The sequence below is a fragment of the Pseudophryne corroboree genome, chromosome 6 (genome assembly GCF_028390025.1).
Source record: "Pseudophryne corroboree isolate aPseCor3 chromosome 6, aPseCor3.hap2, whole genome shotgun sequence".
Classification (NCBI taxonomy): Eukaryota; Metazoa; Chordata; class Amphibia; order Anura; family Myobatrachidae; genus Pseudophryne; species Pseudophryne corroboree.
Genome location: NC_086449.1, coordinates 314473763 through 314495226, shown reverse-complemented (window position 1 = coordinate 314495226; position 21464 = coordinate 314473763). Strand labels below are relative to the sequence as shown.

Genomic DNA, 21464 nt, shown 5'->3' with positions numbered 1-21464 from the left:
ACGCCTTGGGTGTACCAGTCGGTGTATGTGTTTCCTCCTCTGCCTCTCATACCAAAAGTATTGAGAATTATACGGCAAAGAGGCGTAAGAACGATACTAGTGGTTCCGGATTGGCCAAGAAGGACTTGGTACCCGGAACTTCAAGAGATGATCACGGAAGATCCGTGGCCTCTACCTCTAAGGAGGGACTTGCTTCAGCAGGGTCCCTGTCTGTTTCAAGACTTACCGCGGCTGCGTTTGACGGCATGGCGGTTGAACGCCGGATCCTAAAGGAAAAAGGCATGCCGGAAGAAGTCATTCCTACTTTGATTAAAGCAAGGAAGGAAGTAACCGTGCAACATTATCACCGAATTTGGCGAAAATATGTTGCGTGGTGCGAAGATCGGAGTGCTCCGACGGAGGAATTTCAACTGGGTCGATTCCTACATTTCCTGCAATCAGGATTGTCTATGGGTCTCAAATTGGGATCTATTAAGGTTCAAATTTCGGCCCTGTCGATTTTCTTTCAAAAAGAATTGGCTTCAGTCCCTGAAGTCCAGACTTTTGTTAAGGGAGTGCTGCATATACAGCCTCCTGTGGTGCCTCCAGTGGCACCGTGGGATCTCAATGTGGTTTTGGACTTCCTAAAATCTCATTGGTTTGAACCACTAAAAAAGGTGGATTTGAAATATCTCACATGGAAAGTGACCATGCTTCTAGCCCTGGCTTCTGCCAGGAGAGTGTCAGAATTGGCAGCTTTATCTTACAAAAGCCCATATCTGATTTTCCATTCGGACAGGGCAGAACTGCGGACTCGTCCGCATTTTCTCCCTAAGGTGGTGTCAGCATTTCATCTGAACCAGCCTATTGTAGTGCCTGCGGCTACAAGTGACTTGGAGGACTCCAAGTTACTGGACGTTGTCAGAGCATTAAAAATATATATTGCAAGGACAGCTGGAGTCAGAAAATCTGACTCGTTGTTTATATTGTATGCACCCAACAAGATGGGTGCTCCTGCGTCTAAGCAGACGATTGCTCGTTGGATCTGTAGCACAATCCAACTTGCACATTCTGTGGCAGGCCTGCCACAGCCTAAATCTGTAAAGGCCCACTCCACAAGGAAGGTGGGCTCATCTTGGGCGGCTGCCCGAGGGGTCTCGGCATTACAACTTTGCCGAGCAGCTACGTGGTCAGGGGAGAACACGTTTGTAAAATTTTACAAATTTGATACTCTGGCTAAGGAGGACCTGGAGTTCTCTCATTCGGTGCTGCAGAGTCATCCGCACTCTCCCGCCCGTTTGGGAGCTTTGGTATAATCCCCATGGTCCTTTCAGGAACCCCAGCATCCACTAGGACGATAGAGAAAATAAGATTTTACTTACCGATAAATCTATTTCTCGGAGTCCGTAGTGGATGCTGGGCGCCCATCCCAAGTGCGGATTATCTGCATAAATTGTACATAGTTATTGTTAACTAATTCGGGTTATTGTTGAAGGAAGCCATCTTTCAGAGGCTCCGCTGTTATCATACTGTTAACTGGGTTTAGATCACAAGTTGTACGGTGTGATTGGTGTGGCTGGTATGAGTCTTACCCGGGATTCAAAATCCTCCCTTATTGTGTACGCTCGTCCGGGCACAGTACCTAACTGGAGTCTGGAGGAGGGTCATAGGGGGAGGAGCCAGTGCACACCACCTGATCGGAAAAGCTTTACTTTTTGTGCCCTGTCTCCTGCGGAGCCGCTATTCCCCATGGTCCTTTCAGGAACCCCAGCATCCACTACGGACTCCGAGAAATAGATTTATCGGTAAGTAAAATCTTATTATTAAGTTTCTTATATAGCGCAGCATATTCCGCTACACTTTACAATTTGAACAACCGTAATAGAACCAAACTGGGTAAAATCAGACAGACCTAGAGATAGGAAGACCCTGCTCGCAAGCTTATAATTTATAGGGAAATAGGCATTGATACACAGGGATAGATGCTACCTATTGCATAATGGGTCCACCAGATTGCAAAGGTTCTTAATGATCTGTATGATAAGGTTACCCAGCAATGTTGGCCAAGGGTCAGGAAGATGCGAAAGTGAAGAAGTCAATATTTGTGGGTATGTGTGGACTGTACAGAGGGGATGTAATTAGATAGGGAGGCATTGAAGGTTATAAGGGTGGGTCCAGAATTTGATTAGCTTGTCTATAGAGGTGACTTTTCAGAGAACGGTTGAAGGTTTGGTGAGTACAGGTGAGTCTTACTGTGCGTGGGAGGGCATGCCACAGAGTTGGTGCAGCCTGGGTAAAGTCCTGTAATTTTGAGTGGGTGCAAGTAATCTGTGTGGATGAGAGAGACAGATCTTGTGCAGAGCAGAGAGGTCGGCTAGGGAGATATTTTGATATGAGTGAAGAGATGTATGTTTGGTTAATAGCCTTGTATGTAAGTAAAAGTATTTTATATTGAAATAGTAGAATACAGGTGACCAATGGAGGGACTGACAGAGTGGATTCGCTGACAATGAACGTCTAGCGAGGAAAATCAGCCTTGCAGCTGCATTCAAAATGGATTGTAGTGGTGAGAGCCTATTTTTGCGAAGACCAGTCAGGTGACTATTGCAATAATCAATGCGGGAGATAATGAGAGCATGGATTATAGTTTTTGCTGTGTCTTGTGTAAGATATGTCTCTTAGATGTATGTAGCATGATTTTGATGCAGGTTAAATGTGAGGAACATAGGACAGTTCAGAGTCAAGGACGACACCTAGGCAGCAAGCTTGTGGTGTAGGGTTGATTTGATGTTGAGTTATCAACAGTGATAGAGATATTAGGTTGGTAACTATTATTGGTCTGGTGGAAATATAATTCTAATTAATTCTTTTTTGGAAATCTTCCTGTACCACCTCTGCATCCGTTTTTTTTCTTTGTGCACTCCAATTAAGAGTTGACGAAGGACAACCTAGTAACGGACAAAAGAGACTACCAAAGCGTGTAAGGCAAGTGGAATACTGCAGACGTGTAATGCTTAGCGACAGCATGGAAATATTGGCTTTGTGTTTTTGAAGGTGTACAGTATGTATCACGTAATAGTCTTTTGTAAGGCTAGCTCTCTGCTTATTGAAGCTCAAGAGACGTTGAGTGATAAAATGTGTATAATGACCCAAACTGTGTAGTGGCCCAGTCAGCTTCCTGACCTCAATGACTGAGATGCTATGACAATACCTGAAGAAAGCCAATCACAGCAGGTATGACAAGAATATTGCTAAACTTAAACCATTTTGTAAGGAGAAATGGTCTGAAATGCCTCCTGACCTTTGTTGTGCAGGTCTAATCCACAGCTAAATTAAATCAACCTCCCCTTTCTGCCAAAAGAGTGTCAACCAGTTATTAAACGCAAGGGTTCACATACTTTATCTACACTACATCAGATCATGCAGTTATTAGTTAAGCAGTCAGTGTTTGTCTTTTCTGGCTCTGGTGAAGGTCAAATCACAGCACCAATTTATACAGAAATCCTGATAATTCAGGACAATTCAAGGGTTCACATACTGGGGGTGATTCCGAGTTGTTCGCTCGCTAGCTGCTTTTAGCAGCATTGCACACACTAAGCCGCCGCCCTCTGGAAGTGTATCTAAAGGCCAGTACTCACTGGCCGATGGCAGAGAGATGTGTGCTGAGCGACCTGCTCAGCACACATCTCTCCCGGCGCTCAGCACAGCGCGATCTGTGCTGAGCGTGCGGGGGGAGACGGGGGGGGCCGCTCACTTCACTCAGCGGGTGAAGTGAGCGACCCGCTAGATTGGCCTGCATGCAGGCCAATCTAGCAGCAGCGATAGCGATGCGCGGGGCTGCGCATCGCTATCGCTGAGGGGGCTACACACGGAGCGACCGTGCTTAAAATCTAAGCAATCTAGTCAGATTGCTTAGATTTTAAGCAGCGATCGCTCCGTGAGTACCCCCCTTTAGCTTAGCAGAAGTGCGAATAGAAATTTCTTAGCAGTTTCTGAGTAGCTCCAGACTTACTCAGCCATTGCGACCAGCTCAGTCCTTTTCGTTCCTGGTTTGACGTCACAAACACACCCAGCGTTTGCCCAACCACTCCCTCGTTTCTCCAGCCACTCCTGCGTTTTGCAACTCGAACGCCTGCGTTTTTCCGCACACTCCCATAAAACGGCCAGTTTCCGCCCAGAAACACCCACTTCCTGTCAATCACACTACGATCAGCACAGCGATGAAAAAGCTTTGTTATGCCGTGAGTAAAATACTTAACTTTTGTGTAAAATATCTAAGCGCACTGCGAACCATGCGCAGTAAGCGACTAATCGCAGTATAGCGAAAATCGGCAACAAGCGAACAACTCGGAATGACCCCCACTGTACTTGCAGTAGGGCTCAGCTATCAAAGGTGGCAGTAAGAGTACAGTAGTAGACCACAACGGGTAGCAGTTGATTTACCGACGGTCTTAATCCCAACAGCCATGACCGACGATCAAAATACCGACATTCATTATGCCGAGATGTTGAAAATGTCAACAGTCAGAATACTGACATGCGTTTTTAAGGAATTTTTGCCTAAAAACAGACTTGTTCATACTTTACCGTCCCAGGTGACCTGGAGGGGGAATATATAATAGTGTGCCGAGCGCAGCGTGGGACCATGGCTGGAGCATAGCAAGCGCAGCGAGCCATGTGAGGGGATGCGGTACACTTACACGATGTCCATGTCGACATTGACACAAAAAAAACACAAACTCGTGTTGGTATTTTGACATGTTGGCATTTCAAATGTCGGTATTCTGACTATGTTGTCATTTTGAACATGTCGGCATAATGAGTGTCGATATTTTGACTGTATGTCAATGGCTTTCGGGATTTTGACAGTCTGTATTGTCTGTCGGTAAATCATACTGACCCGACCACAACATCTTTACAGCAAGGATTTAGTCTGGTTATAAAATGTAGTTTACTCAAAGTAAGGGGACAGTTTGCATAATTTCTCTCTGCCTCTGTCATACTGTATAAAATGTCTGTACTTAAAAACAAATGTGCACTAAATGAATACCATGACATGTGCAGCTGTGCTTTAATAATGTTTCTCTAACGTCCCAAGTGGATGCTGGGGACTCCGTAAGGACCATGGGGATTAGCGGCTCCGCAGGAGACTGGGCACAACTATAAAGAAAGCTTTTAGACTACTGGTGTGCACTGGCTCCTCCCACTAAGACCCTCCTCCAGACCTCAGATTCTTGTGCCCTGCCGAGCTGGATGCACACTAGGGGCTCTCCTGAGCACCTAGAAAGAAAGTATATTTAAGTTTTTTATTTTCAGTGAGATCTGCTGGCAACAGACTCACTGCAGCGAGGGACTAAGGGGAGAAGAAGCGAACCTACCTAACAGGTGGTAGTTTGGGCTTCTTAGGCTACTGGACACCATTAGCTCCAGAAGGATCGACCGCAGGACCCGACCTTGGTGTTCGTTCCCGGAGCCGCGCCGCCGCCCCCCTTACAGAGCCAGAAGCACGAAGAAGGTCCGGAAAATCGGCGGCAGTAGACTTCAGTCTTCACCAAGGTAGCGCACAGCACTGCAGCTGTGCGCCATTGCTCCTCATGTACACCTCATACTTCGGTCACTGATGGGTGCAGGGCGCTGGGGGGGGGGGGGGGCGCCCTGAGGGCAATAAATAACACCTTGGCTGGCAAAATATACATCATATATAGTCCCAGAGGCTATATAGATGTAAAATCACCCCTGCCAGTATCACAGAAAAAGCGGGAGAAAGTCCGCCGAGAAGGGGGCGGGGCTTCTCCCTCAGCACACTGGCGCCATTTTTCCCTCACAGTTCCGCTGGAAGGAAGCTCCCTGGCTTTCCCCTGCAGTCTGAGAATACTACAGAAGGGTAAAAAAGAGAGGGGGGGCACTAAATTTAGGCGCAGTATGTATATATATATATATATATATATATATATATATATATATATATATGTATATGTAATATATATAAAAAAGCAGCTATAGGGAAATCACTCATTGATAGTGGGATCCCAGTGTTATATAGCGCTCTGGTGTGCTGGCATACTCTCTCTCTGTCTCCCCAAAGGGCTTTGTGGGGTCCTGTCCTCTGTCAGAGCATTCCCTGTGTGTTTGCGGTGTGTCGGTACGGCTGTGTCGACATGTTTGATGAGGAGGCTTATGTGGAGGCGGAGCAGATGCCTGTAAATGTGATGTCACCCCCTGCGGGGTCGACACCTGAGTGGATGGTGCTGTGGAAGGAATTACGTGATAGTGTCGACTCCTTACATAAAAGGTTTGACGACATACCTAATGTGGGACAGCCGGCTTCTCAGCCTGTGCCTGCCCAGGCGTCTCAAAAACCATCAGGGGCTCTAAAACGCCCGCTACCTCAGATGGTTGACACAGATGTCGACACGGATACTGACTCCAGTGTCGACGACGAAGAGACTAATGTAACTTCCAGTAGGGCCACACGTTACATGATTGAGGCAATGAAAAATGTGTTGCACATTTCTGATGTTAACCCCGGTACCACAAAAAAGGGTATAATGTTTGGAGAGAAAAAACTACCAGTAGCTTTTCCTCCATCTGAAGAGTTAAATGAAGTGTGTGAAGAAGCGTGCGCTTCCCCTGATAAAAAGATGGTAATTTCTAAGAGGTTACTAATGGCGTACCCTTTCCCGCCAGAGGATAGGTCACGCTGGGAAACATCCCCTAGGGTGGATGAAGCGCTCACACGCTTGTCGAAAAAGGTGGCACTACCGTCTCCGGATACGGCCGCCCTGAAGGAATCTGCTGATAGAAAGCAGGAGGCTATCCTGAAATCTATATATACACACACAGGTGTGATACTGAGACCAGCTATAGCTTCAGCCTGGATGTGCAGCGCTGCTGCTGCGTGGTCAGATTCCCTGTCAGAAAATATAGATACCCTAGACAGGGACACTATTTTGCTGAACGTAGAGCATATAAAAGATGCACTTTTATACATGAGGGATATTTGCCGGCTGGCATCCAAAATTAGTGCTATGTCCATTTCTGCCAGGAGAGGGTTATGGACTCGGTAGTGGACAGGTGATGCAGATTCCAAACGACACATGGAAGTTCTGCCTTATAAGGGTGAGGAATTGTTCGGGGATGGTCTCTCGGACCTCGTTTCCACAGCAACAGCTGGGAAGTCTATATTTTTGCCCCATGTTCCCTCACAACCAAAGAAAGCACCGTATTATCAGGTACAGTCCTTTCGGCCCAATAGGGGCAAGCGGGTTAAATGCGCGTCCTTTCTGCCCAGAAGCAGAGGTAGAGGGAAAAAGCTGCAGCATACAGCCAGTTCCCAGGAGCAAAAGTCCTCCCCCGCTTCCTCTAAGTCCACAGCATGACGCTGGGACTCCACAGGCAGAGCCAGGTACGGTGGGGGCCCGTCTCAAGCATTTCAGCAATCAGTGGGCTCGCTCACAGGTGGATCCCTGGATCCTTCAAATAGTATCTCAGGGGTACAAACTGGAATTCGAGACGTCTCCCCCCCGCCGTTTCCTCAAATCTCGTTTCCTCAAATCTGCCTTGCCAACCACTCCCTCAGGCAGGGAAGCAGTGTTACAGGCAATTCAAAAGCTGTATTCACAACAAGTGATAGTAAAGGTGTCCCTACTTCAACAAGGAAAGGGTTACTATTCCACAATGTTTGTGGTACCGAAACCGTACGGTTCGGTGAGACCCATTTTAAATTTGAAATCCTTGAACACATATATCAAAAAATGCAAGTTCAAGATGGAATCGCTCAGGGCGGTTATTGCAAGCCTGGACGAGGGAGATTACATGGTATCGCTGGACATCAAGGATGCTTACCTACATGTCCCCATTTACCATCCTCACCAGGAGTACCTCAGGTTTGTGGTACAAGATTGTCATTACCAATTCCAGACGTTGCCGTTCGGTCTCTCCACGGCTCCGAGGGTCTTTACCAAGGTAATGGCGGAAATGATGATACTCCTTCGAAGGAAGGGAGTTTTAATTATCCCGTACATGGACGATCTCCTGATAAAGGCGAGGTCCAGAGAGCAGTTGTTGGTAGGGGTAGCACTATCTCGGGAAGTGCTACAACAGCACGGCTGGATTCTAAACATTCCAAAGTCACAGCTGGTCCCTACGACACGCCTGCTGTTCCTAGGGATGGTTCTGGACACAGAACAGAGAAAAGTGTTTCTCCCGGAGGAGAAGGCCAAGGAGCTGTCATCTCTAGTCAGAGGCCTCCTAAAACCAAAACAGGTGTCAGTGCATCACTGCACGCGGATCCTGGGAAAAATGGTAGCTTCCTACGAAGCGATTCCATTCGGCAGGTTTCATGCAAGAACCTTTCAGTGGGACCTGTTGGATAAGTGGTCCGGATCGCATCTTCAGATGCATCGTCTGATAACCCGGTCTCCAAGGACAAGGGTGTCTCTGCTGTGGTGGCTGCAGAGTGCTCATCTTCAAGAGGGCCACAGATTCGGCATACAGGACTGGGTCCTGGTGACCACGGATGCCAGCCTTCGAGGCTGGGGAGCAGTCACACAGGGAAGAAACCTTCCAAGGACTATGGTCAAGTCAGGAGACTTCCCTGCACATAAATATTCTGGAACTAAGGGCCATTTACAATGCCCTAAGTCAGGCAAAACCCCTGCTTCAAAACCAGCCGGTACTGATCCAGTCAGACAACATCACGGCAGTCGCCCATGTAAATCGACAGGGCGGCACGAGAAGCAGGACGGCGATGGCAGAAGCCACAAGGATTCTCCGATGGGCGGAAAATCACGTGTTGGCACTGTCAGCAGTGTTCATTCCGGGAGTGGACAACTGGGAAGCAGACTTCCTCAGCAGGCACGACCTCCACCCGGGAGAGTGGGGACTTCATCCAGAAGTCTTTCAAATGATTGTAAACCAGTGGGAAAAACCACAGGTGGACATGATGGCGTCCCGCCTAAACAAAAAGCTAGAAAAATATTGCGCCAGGTCAAGAGACCCGCAGGCGATAGCTGTGGACGCTCTGGTAACACCGTGGGTGTACCGATCGGTTTATGTGTTCCCTCCTCTTCCTCTCATACCAAAGGTACTGAGGATAATAAGGAGAAGAGGAGTAAGAACTATACTCATTGTTTGGATTGGCCACGAAGAGCGTGGTATCCGGAACTTCAAGAAATGATGTCAGAGGACCCATGGCCTCTACCGCTCAGACAGGACCTGCTGCAGCAGTGGCCCTGTCTGTTCCAAGACTTACCGCGGCTGCGTTTGACGGCATGGCGGTTGAACACCGGATCCTGAAGGAAAAGGGCATTCCGGAGGAAGTCATTCCTACGCTGATAAAAGCTAGGAAAGAAGTAACCGCGAACCATTATCACCGCATATGGCGAAAATATGTTGCGTGGTGTGAGGCCAGTCCTACAGTCAGGGGTGACTATGGGCCTTAAATTGGGTTCCATTAAGGTCCAGATTTCGGCTCTATTGATCTTCTTCCAGAGAGAATTGGCTTCACTACCTGAAGTTCAGACTTTTGTAAAGGGAGTGCTGCATATTCAGCCCCCTTTTGTGCCTCCAGTGGCACCTTGGGATCTCAACGTGGTGTTGGATTTCCTAAAGTCACATTGGTTTGAGCCACTGAAAACCGTGGATTTAAAATATCTCACGTGGAAAGTGGTCATGTTGTTGGCCTTGGCTTCGGCCAGGCGTGTTTCAGAATTGGCGGCTTTGTCATGTAAAAGCCCTTATCTGATTTTCCATATGGATAGGGCAGAATTGAGGACTCGCCCCAGTTTCTCCCCAAAGTGGTATCAGCTTTTCATCTGAACCAACCTATCGTGGTGCCTCCGGCTACGAATGACTTGGAGGCTTCCAAGTTGTTGGATGTAGTCAGGGCCCTAAAAATGTATGTTTCCAGGACAGCTGGAGTCAGGAAGACTGACTCGCTTTTTATCCTGTATGCGCCCAACAAGTTGGGTGCACCTGCTTCTAAGCAGACTATTGCTCGCTGGATCTGTAGTACGATTCAGCTTGCACATTCTGCGGCTGGACTGCCGCATCCTAAATCAGTAAAAGCCCATTGCATGAGGAAAGTGGGCTCTTCTTGGGCGGCTGCCCGAGGGGTCTCGGCTCTTCAACTTTGCCGAGCTGCTACTTGGTCAGGGGCAAACACGTTTGCTAAATTCTACAAATTTGATACCCTGGCTGAGGAGGACCTTGAGTTCTCTCATTCGGTGCTGCAGAGTCATCCGCACTCTCCCGCCCGTTTGGGAGCTTTGGTATAATCCCCATGGTCCTTACGGAGTCCCCAGCATCCACTTAGGACGTTAGAGAAAATAAGAATTTACTCACCGGTAATTCTATTTCTCATAGTCCGTAGTGGATGCTGGGCGCCCATCCCAAGTGCGGATTGTCTGCAATACTTGTATATAGTTATTGCTTAACTAAAGGGTTATTGTTGAGCTATCTGTTGAGAGGCTCAGTTGTTATCATGCTGTTAACTGGGTATTGTATCACGAGTTATACGGTGTGATTGGTGTGGCTGGTATGAGTCTTACCCGGGATTCAAAATCCTTCCTAATTGTGTCAGCTCTTCCGGGCACAGTATCCTAACTGAGGTCTGGAGGAGGGTCTTAGTGGGAGGAGCCAGTGCACACCAGTAGTCTAAAAGCTTTCTTTATAGTTGTGCCCAGTCTCCTGCGGAGCCGCTAATCCCCATGGTACTTACGGAGTCCCCAGCATCCACTACGGACTATGAGAAATAGAATTACCGGTGAGTAAATTCTTATTTTCTCTGATGTCCTAGTGGATGCTGGGAACTCCGTAAGGACCATGGGGAATAGACGGGCTCCGCAGGAGACTGGGCACTCTAAGAAAGAATTAGATCTACTGGTGTGCACTGGCTCCTCCCTCTATGCCCCTCCTCCAGACCTCAGTTAGAATCTGTGCCCGGCTCGAGCTGGTTGCACACTAGGGGCTCTCCTGAGCTCTTAGTAAAGAAAGTATTTGTTAGGTTTTTTATTTTCAGTGAGATCTGCTGGCAACAGACTCACTGCTACGAGGGACTTAGGGGAGAGAAGCGAACCTACCTGCTTGCAGCTAGCTTGGGCTTCTAGGCTACTGGACACCATTAGCTCCAGAGGGATCGAACACAGGCCCAGCCTCTGTCGTCCGGTCCCGGAGCCGTGCCGCCGTCCCCCTTGCAGAGCCAGAAGACGGAAGATTCCGAGGAGAAAATCGGCGGCTGAAGACTCCGGTCTTCATTAAGGTAGCGCACAGCACTGCAGCTGTGCGCCATTGCTCCCCATGCACACCACATACTCCGGTCACTGATGGGTGCTGGGGGGGGCGCCCCGGGCGCCCCCCTGGGCTGCAATTAGATTACCTTAAAAAATGGCAAAACACACATAATATAGTCTAATACACTATATATGTGTAAAAATCCCCTGCCATAATATTAATAGAGCGGGAGAAGTCCGCCGTGAAAGGGGCGGGGCTATATCCCTCAGCACACTGGCGCCATTTTCTCTTCACAGTTCCGCTGGAAGACAGCTCCCCAGGCTCTCCCCTGCAGTTTCCAGGCTCAATAGGGTAAAAAAGAGAGGGGGGGCACTAAATTTAGGCGCAATACTGTGTATTATAGCTGCTATAGGGAAAATCACTTTGTATAGTGTAAATCCCTGTGTTATATAGCGCTGTGGTGTGTGCTGGCATACTCTGTCTCCCCAAAGGACTTGGTGGGGTCCTGTCCTCAGTCAGAGCATTCCCTGTGTGTGTGCGGTGTGTCGGTACGGCTGTGTCGACATGTTTGATGAGGAGGCTTATGTGGAGGCGGAGCAGGTGCCGATAAATGTGATGTCAGCCCCTGCGGGGTCGACACCAGAGTGGATGGATATGTGGAAGGTATTAACCGACAGTGTCAACTCCTTACATAAAAGGTTTGATGTCATAACAGCTGTGGGACAGCCGGCTCAGCCAGTGCCTGCCCAGGCGTCTCAAAGGCCATCAGGGGCTCAAAAACGCCCGCTACCTCAGATGGCAGACACAGATGTCGACACTGAGTCTGACTCCAGTGTCGACGACGACGAGACTAATGTACATTCCACTAAGGCTATCCGTTGCATGATTACGGCAATGAAAAATGTGTTGCACATTTCTGACATTAACCCAGGTACCACTAAAAAGTGTATTATGTTTGGGGAGAAAAAGCAACCAGTGGTTTTTCCCCCTTCAGATGAGTTAAATGAAGTATGTGAAGAAGCGTGGGCTTCCCCCGATAAAAAATTAGTGATTTCTAAAAAGTTACTAATGGCGTACTCTTTCCCGCCAGAGGACAGGGTGTGTTTGGAGACATCCCCGAGGGTGGATAAAGCGCTCACACGCTTATCAAAAAAGGTGGCACTACCGTCTCAGGATACGGCCGCCTTAAAGGAGCCTGCGGATAGAAAGCAGGAGGCTATCCTGAAGTCTGTATATATACACTCGGGTACTATACTGAGACCTGCTATTGCTTCAGCATGGATGTGCAGTGCTGCAGCAGCGTGGTCTGATTCCCTGTTTGATAATATTGATTCCCTTGACAGAGACACTATATTGCTAACCATAGAGCATATTAAAGACGTAGTCTTATACATGAGAGATGCACAGAGGGATATTTGCCGGCTGGCATCTAGAATAAATGCAATGTCCATTTCTGCCAGGGGAGTATTATGGACTCGGCAGTGGACAGGTGATGCGGATTCTAAAAGGCACATGGAGGTTTTGCCTTACAAGGGTGAGGAATTGTTTGGGGATGGTCTCTCGGACCTCGTTTCCACAGCGACAGCTGGGAAGTCGATATTTTTACCGCAGGTTCCCTCACAGCCAAAGAAAGCACCGTATTATCAGGTACAGTCCTTTCGGCCCCAGAAAGGCAAGCGGGTTAGAGGCGCGTCCTTTCTGCCCAGAGGCAGGGGTAGAGGGAAAAAGCTGCACCATACAGCCAGTTCCCAAGAACAGAAATCCTCCCCTGCTTCCACTAAATCCACCGCATGACGCTGGGGCTCCACTGGTGGAGCCAGGTGCGGTGGGGGCCCGTCTCCGGAACTTCAGCGACAGGTGGGTTCGCTCACAGGTAGATCCCTGGGTTCTACAAGTAGTATCTCAGGGATACAAGCTGGAATTCGAGACGTCTCCCCCTCGCCGTTACCTCAAATCAGCCTTGCCAGCTACACCCCCGGACAGGGAGGTGGTGCTGGCGGCAATTCACAAGCTGTTCCTCCAGCAGGTGATAATAAAAGTTCCCCTCTTTCAACAGGGACGGGGTTACTATTCCACAATGTTTGTGGTACCGAAACCAGACGGTTCGGTGAGACCCATTCTAAATTTAAAATCCTTGAACACTTATATAAGAAGGTTCAAGTTCAAAATGGAATCGCTCAGGGCGGTTATTGCAAGCCTGGAAGAAGGGGATTACATGGTATCACTGGACATCAAGGATGCGTACCTGCATGTCCCCATTTACCCACCTCACCAGGTGTACCTCCGGTTTGTGGTATAAGACTGCCATTACCAATTCCAGACGTTGCCGTTTGGTCTGTCTACGGCACCGAGGGTATTTACCAAGGTAATGGCCGAAATGATGATACTCCTTCGAAAGAAGGGATTTCTCATTATCCCATACTTGGACGATCTCCTTATCAAGGCGAGGTCCAGGGAGCAGTTGTTGGTCGGAGTAGCACTATCTCAGGAAGTGCTACAACAGCACGGCTGGATTCTGAATTTTCCAAAGTCGCAGCTGGTTCCTACGACGCGTCTGCTGTTCCTGGGTATGATTCTGGACACAGAACAGAAGAAGGTGTTTCTCCCGGAGGAGAAGGCCAAGGAGCTGTCATCTCTGGTCAGAGACCTCCTGAAACCAAAACAGGTGTCGGTGCATCATTGCACGCGAGTCCTGGGAAAGATGGTAGCTTCTTACGAGGCAATTCAATTCGGCAGGTTCCATGCAAGGATCTTTCAGTGGGATCTGTTAGACAAGTGGTCCGGATCGCATCTTCAGATGCATCGGCTGATAACACTGTCTCCAAGGACCAGGGTGTCTCTGCTGTGGTGGCTGCAAAGTGCTCATCTTCAAGAGGGCCGCAGATTCGGGATACAGGACTGGGTCCTGGTAACCACGGATGCAAGCCTCCGAGGTTGGGGGCAGTCACGCAGGGAAGAAACTTCCAAGGACAATGGTTGAGTCAGGAGACTTCCCTACACATAAATATTCTGGAACTAAGGGCCATTTACAATGCCCTAAGTCAGGCAAGGCCCCTGCTTCAAAACCAGCCGGTGCTGATTCAGTCAGACAACATCACGGCGGTCGCCCATGTAAACCGACAGGGCGGCACAAGCAGCAGGATGGCGATGGCAGAAGCCACAAAGATTCTCCGATGGGCGGAAAATCACGTGATAGCACTGTCAGCAGTGTTCATTCCGGGAGTGGACAACTGGGAAGCAGACTTCCTCAGCAGGCACGACCTCCACCCGGGAGAGTGGGGACTTCATCCAGAAGTCTTCCAACTGATTGTGAACCGTTGGGAACGGCCACAGGTGGACATGATGGCATCCCGCCTAAACAAAAAGCTAAAAAGATATTGCGCCAGGTCAAGGAACCCTCAGGCGATAGCTGTGGACGCTCTAGTGACACCGTGGGTGTACCAGTCGGTTTATGTGTTCCCTCCTCTTCCTCTCATACCAAAGGTGCTGAGGATAATAAGAAAAAGGAGTAAGAACTATACTCATCGTTCCGGATTGGCCAAGAAGGACTTGGTACCCGGAACTACAAGAAATGATTTCAGAGGACCCTTGGCCTCTGCCTCTCAGACAGGACCTGCTACAGCAGGGGCCCTGTCTGTTCAAAGACTTACCGCGACTGCGTTTGACGGCATGGCGGTTGAATGCCGGATCCTGATGGAAAAGGGCATTCCGGTTGAAGTCATTCCTACGCTGATAAAGGCTAGGAAAGAGGTGACCGCAAAGCATTATCACCGCATATGGCAAAAATATGTTGCTTGGTGTGAGGCTATGAAGGCCCCCACAGAGGAATTTCAGCTGGGTCGATTTCTGCACTTCCTACAGTCAGGAGTGACTATGGGCCTAAAATTGGGATCCATTAAAGTCCAGATTTCGGCCCTGTCTATTTTCTTTCAAAAAGAACTGGCTTCACTGCCTGAAGTTCAGACGTTTGTTAAGGGAGTGCTGCATATTCAGCCCCCTTTTGTGCCCCCAGTGGCACCTTGGGATCTCAACGAGGTGTTGGATTTCCTAAAATCACATTGGTTTGAGCCACTTCAGACCGTGGAATTAAAATATCTCACGTGGAAAGTGGTCATGCTTTTGGCCTTGGCTTCAGCTAGGCGGGTGTCGGAATTGGCGGCTTTGTACTGTAAAAGCCCCTATCTGATCTTCAATATGGACAGAGCAGAATTGAGGACGCGTCCCCAATTCCTCCCTAAGGTGGTATCAGCATTTCACTTGAACCAACCTATTGTGGTGCCGGCGGCTACTCAGGACTTGGAGGCTTCCAAGTTGCTGGACGTAGTCTGGGCCCTGAAAATCTATGTTTCCAGGACGGCTAGAGTCAGAAAGACTGACTCGCTGTTTATCCTGCATGCACCCAACAAGTTGGGTGCTCCTGCTTCTAAGCAGACTATTGCTCGCTGGATCTGCTCCACGATTCAACTTGCACATTCTGCGGCTGGACTGCCGCATCCTAAATCTGTCAAAGCCCATTCCACGAGGAAGGTGGGCTCTTCTTGGGCAGCTGCCTGAGGGGTCTCTGCTTTACAACTTTGCCGAGCTGCTACCTGGTCGGGATCAAACACGTTTGCAAAATTCTACAAGTTTGATACCATGGCTGAGGAGGACCTTGTGTTTGCTCATTCGGTGCTGCAGAGTCATCCGCACTCTCCCGCCCGTTTGGTAGCTTTGGTATAATCCCCATGGTCCTTACGGAGTTCCCAGCATCCACTAGGACGTCAGAGAAAATAAGATTTTACTCACTGGTAAATCTATTTCTCGTAGTCCGTAGTGGATGCTGGGCGCCCATCCCAAGTGCGGATTGTCTGCAATACTTGTATATAGTTATTGCCTAACTAAAGGGTTATTGTTATGAGCCATCTGTTCGTGAGTCTCAGTTGTTATTCATACTGTTAACTGGGTATAGTATCACGAGTTGTACGGTGTGATTGGTGTGGCTAGTATGAGTCTTACCCGGGATTCCAAATCCTTTCCTTATTGTGTCAGCTCTTCCGGGCACAGTTTCCCTAACTGAGGTCTGGAGGAGGGGCATAGAGGGAGGAGCCAGTGCACACCAGTAGATCTAATTTCTTAGAGTGCCCAGTCTCCTGCGGAGCCCGTCTATTCCCCATGGTCCTTACGGAGTTCCCAGCATCCACTACGGACTACGAGAAATAGATTTACCGGTGAGTAAAATCTTATTTTTTTTATTATTATTTTAATTGCAAAACCATCTCAACAAAAACCTTTCACATCCACTGTTATGGCCTGTGGTTAAAATGTATCCTAAAGAGGGACATAACACAGGGTGGGAGATGTACTAAACCATGGAGAGAAACTACCAGCCATCCACCTCCTAACTGTCATTATGCAAACACAGCCTGTGACATCACTCTCCAAGGCTTAGTATCTTCTGTTCTGAATGTGCTATATGCAGAAACACCTTACATAAATGTGAACATCATTCATTTATCAAAAAGCGTTCTTTTCCTGGGGTGTGGATCATACAATCGACCACACTTAGGTCGACCGTGTCTAGGTAACAATTACTAAGTTGACACCTGAAATAGGTCAACACAAGCATTAGGTCGACATGAACAGGGTCGACATGAGTTTTCCCCAAATTTGTTGGTGTCGTTTGCTTCGTAGAGTGACCGGGAACCCCAATTAGTGCACCGTGTCCCTTCGCTCGCCATGCTTCAGGCAAGGTGCCTCGCTGTGCTCTGCACAGGTTACCGTTCCCAATTGTAGTCCACATGGATCGTAAAGTATGAAAAAAAGTAAAAAAATAAATAAAATAAAAAGACATTGTAAAAAACTCAAGTCGACCTAGTAACCATGTTGACTTTAATGCATGTCGGTCAATAGTGGTTGACCTAATGCATGTTGACCTAAGTGTAGTCGAACTAGAGACCGGATAACCTTTTCCTGGGTTACACGTGAGCCGAAAGAGTACAGTATTTTTTGGGGAGATATTTAAAAAAAAAAAAAATATTTTCAGTGGAACATAAACTATTAATGGATAGGAGTAAACTAAGACCAAATATACTAAACATGAAAAAATTGCTGTGACGAAAGAATGTGAATTTAGACTTTAAAACCACTCTCTTATTTTGCCTGGTAGGAAAATGTTAGATAACCCTTACTATCTGACCATGCAGTCTTAATTTGCAATGTCTAACGACTGCCTATTTCTTTACCTTTTGTCTTTTTCAGGGCTCATTAAATACATACCGGTTTTGTGACAATGTCTGGACCTTTGTTCTCAATGATGTGGAGTTCAGAGAGGTGACTGATTTGGTGAAGGTGGATAAAGTAAAAATTGTAGCTTGTGACGGAAAAAGTAAGATCCTTTACTCGCTCTTGGATGTCACCGAAGCATGCTTACATTTAAAAGTTATATTATTCGTGATTTCTAATAGCATTGGGTACATTTTTATTTTATTGTGAGGGTTCACTAAAAAGGTAATTCTATTCCAAAGAAAAAGCTCTCTATCCACTGGCAATCTGTTGTGATTTTAAAAATGTGAATGTTGCCAATCACAATGTTAACTTGCAGTTAGGGTTAGTTGTACACCAAAACAACAGTCTCGACATTGATACTGTAGACATTCAAAATATCAACATTATGCCACACCCCTTTCAGACCGCCAGCAATAACCCGGGTTATGGCGCAGTCTGTAAGGGGCCAGTTGAAATAATCCGTCTCCAGCGATCCGGTATATCAACTCTGGTAGTGAGCAGGATTGGACATAGGTTCTATCTGTCTCATGGTGAACGGATGAGCCGGGTCGATGTGACCTGTTCACACCATAGGAAGAGTCTGCGCTTGGAGATCATCTCATCTCCAAGCGCCAATTCGGCATGCATCAGTGATGACATCATCATCCCGGCAATAAGTCAGGTCAGGCCGCCTGTCCTAAAGGGGTGTCGCCAAGTTGCACCCGTGAAGGAGCTGTGTACAAATCCCTGGTGCAACTCTGCATTTGCTGTCTGAAAGCTGTATTCGTGTCAACATTGTGGATGTCCATATTTTATTTTCGGTTTTGTTCAGGACACACAGTATGTACAACTGTTCCTAAACAAAGCTGTGGCTACAGATTGATGCCGTATTGTAACATGAAGCCGCAGTGATTCTGATTCTTCACAACATAAGGCTTTACTTTTATAGCTGCTGTTGTAGTTTCTAATAGACCCAAATCAAAGTCGATCTGTCTATACATCTTATAAATGAATGTTTATGTGATTGAGAGAAACTCTGAAACCACTGAACTGATTACGATGCTGTTTTCACCGCTGTGTAGGTAATTTTCCCAGGCAGGTATTAGGCTAAGTATAATAATGATCGGTCGTCAGGGGACTGTGGACATGGTATGTGTGTATGAATGTATGTGTGTGTGGGGTGTAGTATGGTATGTCGGCGACCAGCATACCGGCGCCAGGAGACCGACCGCCGGCATACCGACAGCGTGGCGAGCGCAAATGAGCCCCTTGCGGGCGCGCGCCACGCTATTTTGTTCTCCCTCTAGGGGGTTGTGCCGGCTGTCGGGATTCCGGCGCCGGTATACTATGTGCCGGGATCCCGACAGTCGACATACTGAAGACCACCCATGTGTGTATGTGTATGTGTGTGTGTGTGTGTATATATATATATATATATATGTGTTCACTACGATATGCCGGTGGTCGGGCTCCCGGCGACCAGCATACCGGCGCCGGGAGCCCGACCGCCGGCTTACCGACAGTGGCGAGCGCAAATGAGCCCCTTGCGGGCTCGCCACGCTACGGGCACGGTGGCGCGCTACGCGCGCCACACTATTTTGTTCTCCCTCCAGGGGGGTCGTGGACCCCCACGAGGGAGAATAAGTGTCGGTATGCCGGCTGTCGGGCTTCCGGCGCCGGTATGCTGGTCGCCGGGAGCCCGACCGCCGGCATACTGAAGACCACCCACATACATATACATATACATATACATATATATATATATATATATATATATATATATATATATATATATTTATTTATAATGTGTGTGTGTTATAATGACAGAAATCCCACAAATATGAAAGGACACGCCAGATCGCATGACCGTGCATTTTTTTCACCCGGAGATTGCACATCTGAACTACTTCCAACGTTCACCAAAACCCCATCACATGCCCATAGCTGTATCACTCCACTACTCTAAGCACTAGCATCATTCACAGAGGCACTTCTCACAGAAAAGCAGCACACCCATGCCACGCTGGCAGACACACACCCTCCAACATGACCATTTCCATTAGTCACAAAATGTTCTGTTTCTGGATTTCCTCGCCAGTGGCAGTTAGAGGTGGGACTGCAGCACAGTCCAAAATTCAGATAGGGGAATGGGTCATGTGAGAGGATTTGCAGACTTGCACACCCCTGCCGCGTTGGCACACTTGCACACCCCTGTCGCGCTGGCACACTTGCACACCCCTGCCGCGCTGGCAGACTTGCACACCCCTGATAGAAAGATGGGGGAAAAAAATGGCAAAATAACTACGTAACTCGCCGGACTATCTAATCTATCTCCGAGCAGAGCTGGGTTGCAGCTAGTTAGTAATAAGAAGAGGGGCATACTTAATTGGACTGAAGGTCATCTGTAGTGTAAAGGTTTTAAACATAAAATGATTAACCCATACGGCTTCTCTCACTTTGGGGAAGATGTACTAAGCCATGGAGAGTGATAGAGTGGAGACAGAGAGTACCAATCAACTCCAAACTGCCAAATTACCAGCTGTGTTGGAACAAAATGACAGGAGCTGATTGGCTGGTTCTTTTTCTCTCCACTTTATCACACTCCAAAGCTTAGTTCATCTCTCCCGTATTGTGGAATACATTCCATGTTATTTTTCAGGGACAGCTCTGAATGTGCAATAGTTACCATTCGAACAATTGTGAAAAAGTATTATATTTTCTTTACATTGCCTCTGGGGATTATCACTGCCCATATCATAGTCTTGCATAGAATGGGATAGTTTAAATAGTGATTCCTGGTGAAAGCAATGCCTGGCAAAATTGTGAAAATGTGCCTGGTTATAGAGGTATAAAAACCACTTTGTAGATGTACAGTAGAACAGTGAAGCACAAAATGTATGCAGTATGTTTGGTGTTTCTTGCAGTTCACAATAAATTAACCTTCAAGTGCTTTTCTTAATGTTTTTATAGCATTTAAATTTTAACTAGAGCATTTTGTTGCTTATACTATGTGCTGCTGTGTACAAATACTGTAATGAATTTCATGTTCTGTTTTTTCAGATACTGCTTCAAGCACTACAGAGTGAAGAACCCAACACATTACTTGCAGGGTTTCTGTTGGCTTGCTGCCTTTCCCCAGAAACCATGGACAAGACTGTTTATTTAAATCACTGATAATGCCCAGAGGAGCTTTAAAATTCAAACAGGATTGTGAGATTTTGGTAGTCTAACTCCCCTCCTAGTGCACAAAGGTTACTATAAAAACTTTTTTTTAATACAAATGTGAAGTTGCCTTTTATTTTTTTTATTTTATTTTCTTGAATATATGTCTAATAAACTTTTATTTAATAAATGTGTGTTGAAAAAGACCACTGTTTTTTTAATTAATTTTACAGAACTTTGTAGCCTCCAAAGTTTAGTAGTTGCAATTTATACTAAGTTAGCAGTGTGTAATGCATACTTACCTACTTGTTTTTCCTCTCCTCTCCGGGAGATACTCGGAGAGGAGAAGCAGGTGGGCGGCGACGGAGGTGGTGCCGGGCCAATGATGTCATTAGGCCCCACCCACTGCACAAGCAAGTACCGTGATTGGGTGGTATTTGCATATGGGCGGAGCTTCAATTACGCGATTAGTATATAATTGTGTCATTAAGCCCCGCCCCCTCCGCAGGACCCTCGTGTCAGCACTATTTAGCTCCCCATTCTGCCCACTTTCCTAGGAAGTGGCCAGATTGCGGGAGGGGTGCCCACTCTTCCGGGGCTGCGGGGGACAACCTGAGAAACCCGGTGTCTCCTGCAGAATCCGGGAGAGTAGGCAAGTCTGGTGTAATGTACCCTTTGGACTTGCACAATGATCTCATGGTTTTTAGTAGAATAAATCACTGTACTGTATTTGTGCACACCTTATTGGTGAAAACTTTCAGGTCATCTTAATTTCTATTTGTATCTTGGATCCAGTGACTGCTGAAGCGTGCCCTGTTGTTCATCCGATCTTTAACCACTTAACTGAC

The 21464-nt window shown here is 47.5% G+C and overlaps 1 protein-coding gene across 2 annotated transcripts in view; it reads left to right on the top strand.

Annotated features, from left to right (window-relative positions):
• The window catches only part of GTF2A2 (general transcription factor IIA subunit 2), a 60328-nt gene extending 39506 nt beyond the window's left edge, over positions 1 to 20822 (top strand). Inside the window, exons 3-4 of one of the 2 annotated variants that reach the window (XM_063926255.1) lie at positions 17449 to 17520; positions 20515 to 20822. In XM_063926255.1, the coding sequence (XP_063782325.1) occupies positions 17449 to 17520; positions 20515 to 20628 (186 nt within the window). In that variant the 3' untranslated portion in view covers positions 20629 to 20822. Of the gene's footprint in view, positions 1 to 17448; positions 17576 to 20514 lie in introns of both variants that reach the window. The other variant, XM_063926256.1, reaches the window with a different exon arrangement.
• Positions 20823 to 21464: the final 642 nt, after the last annotated feature.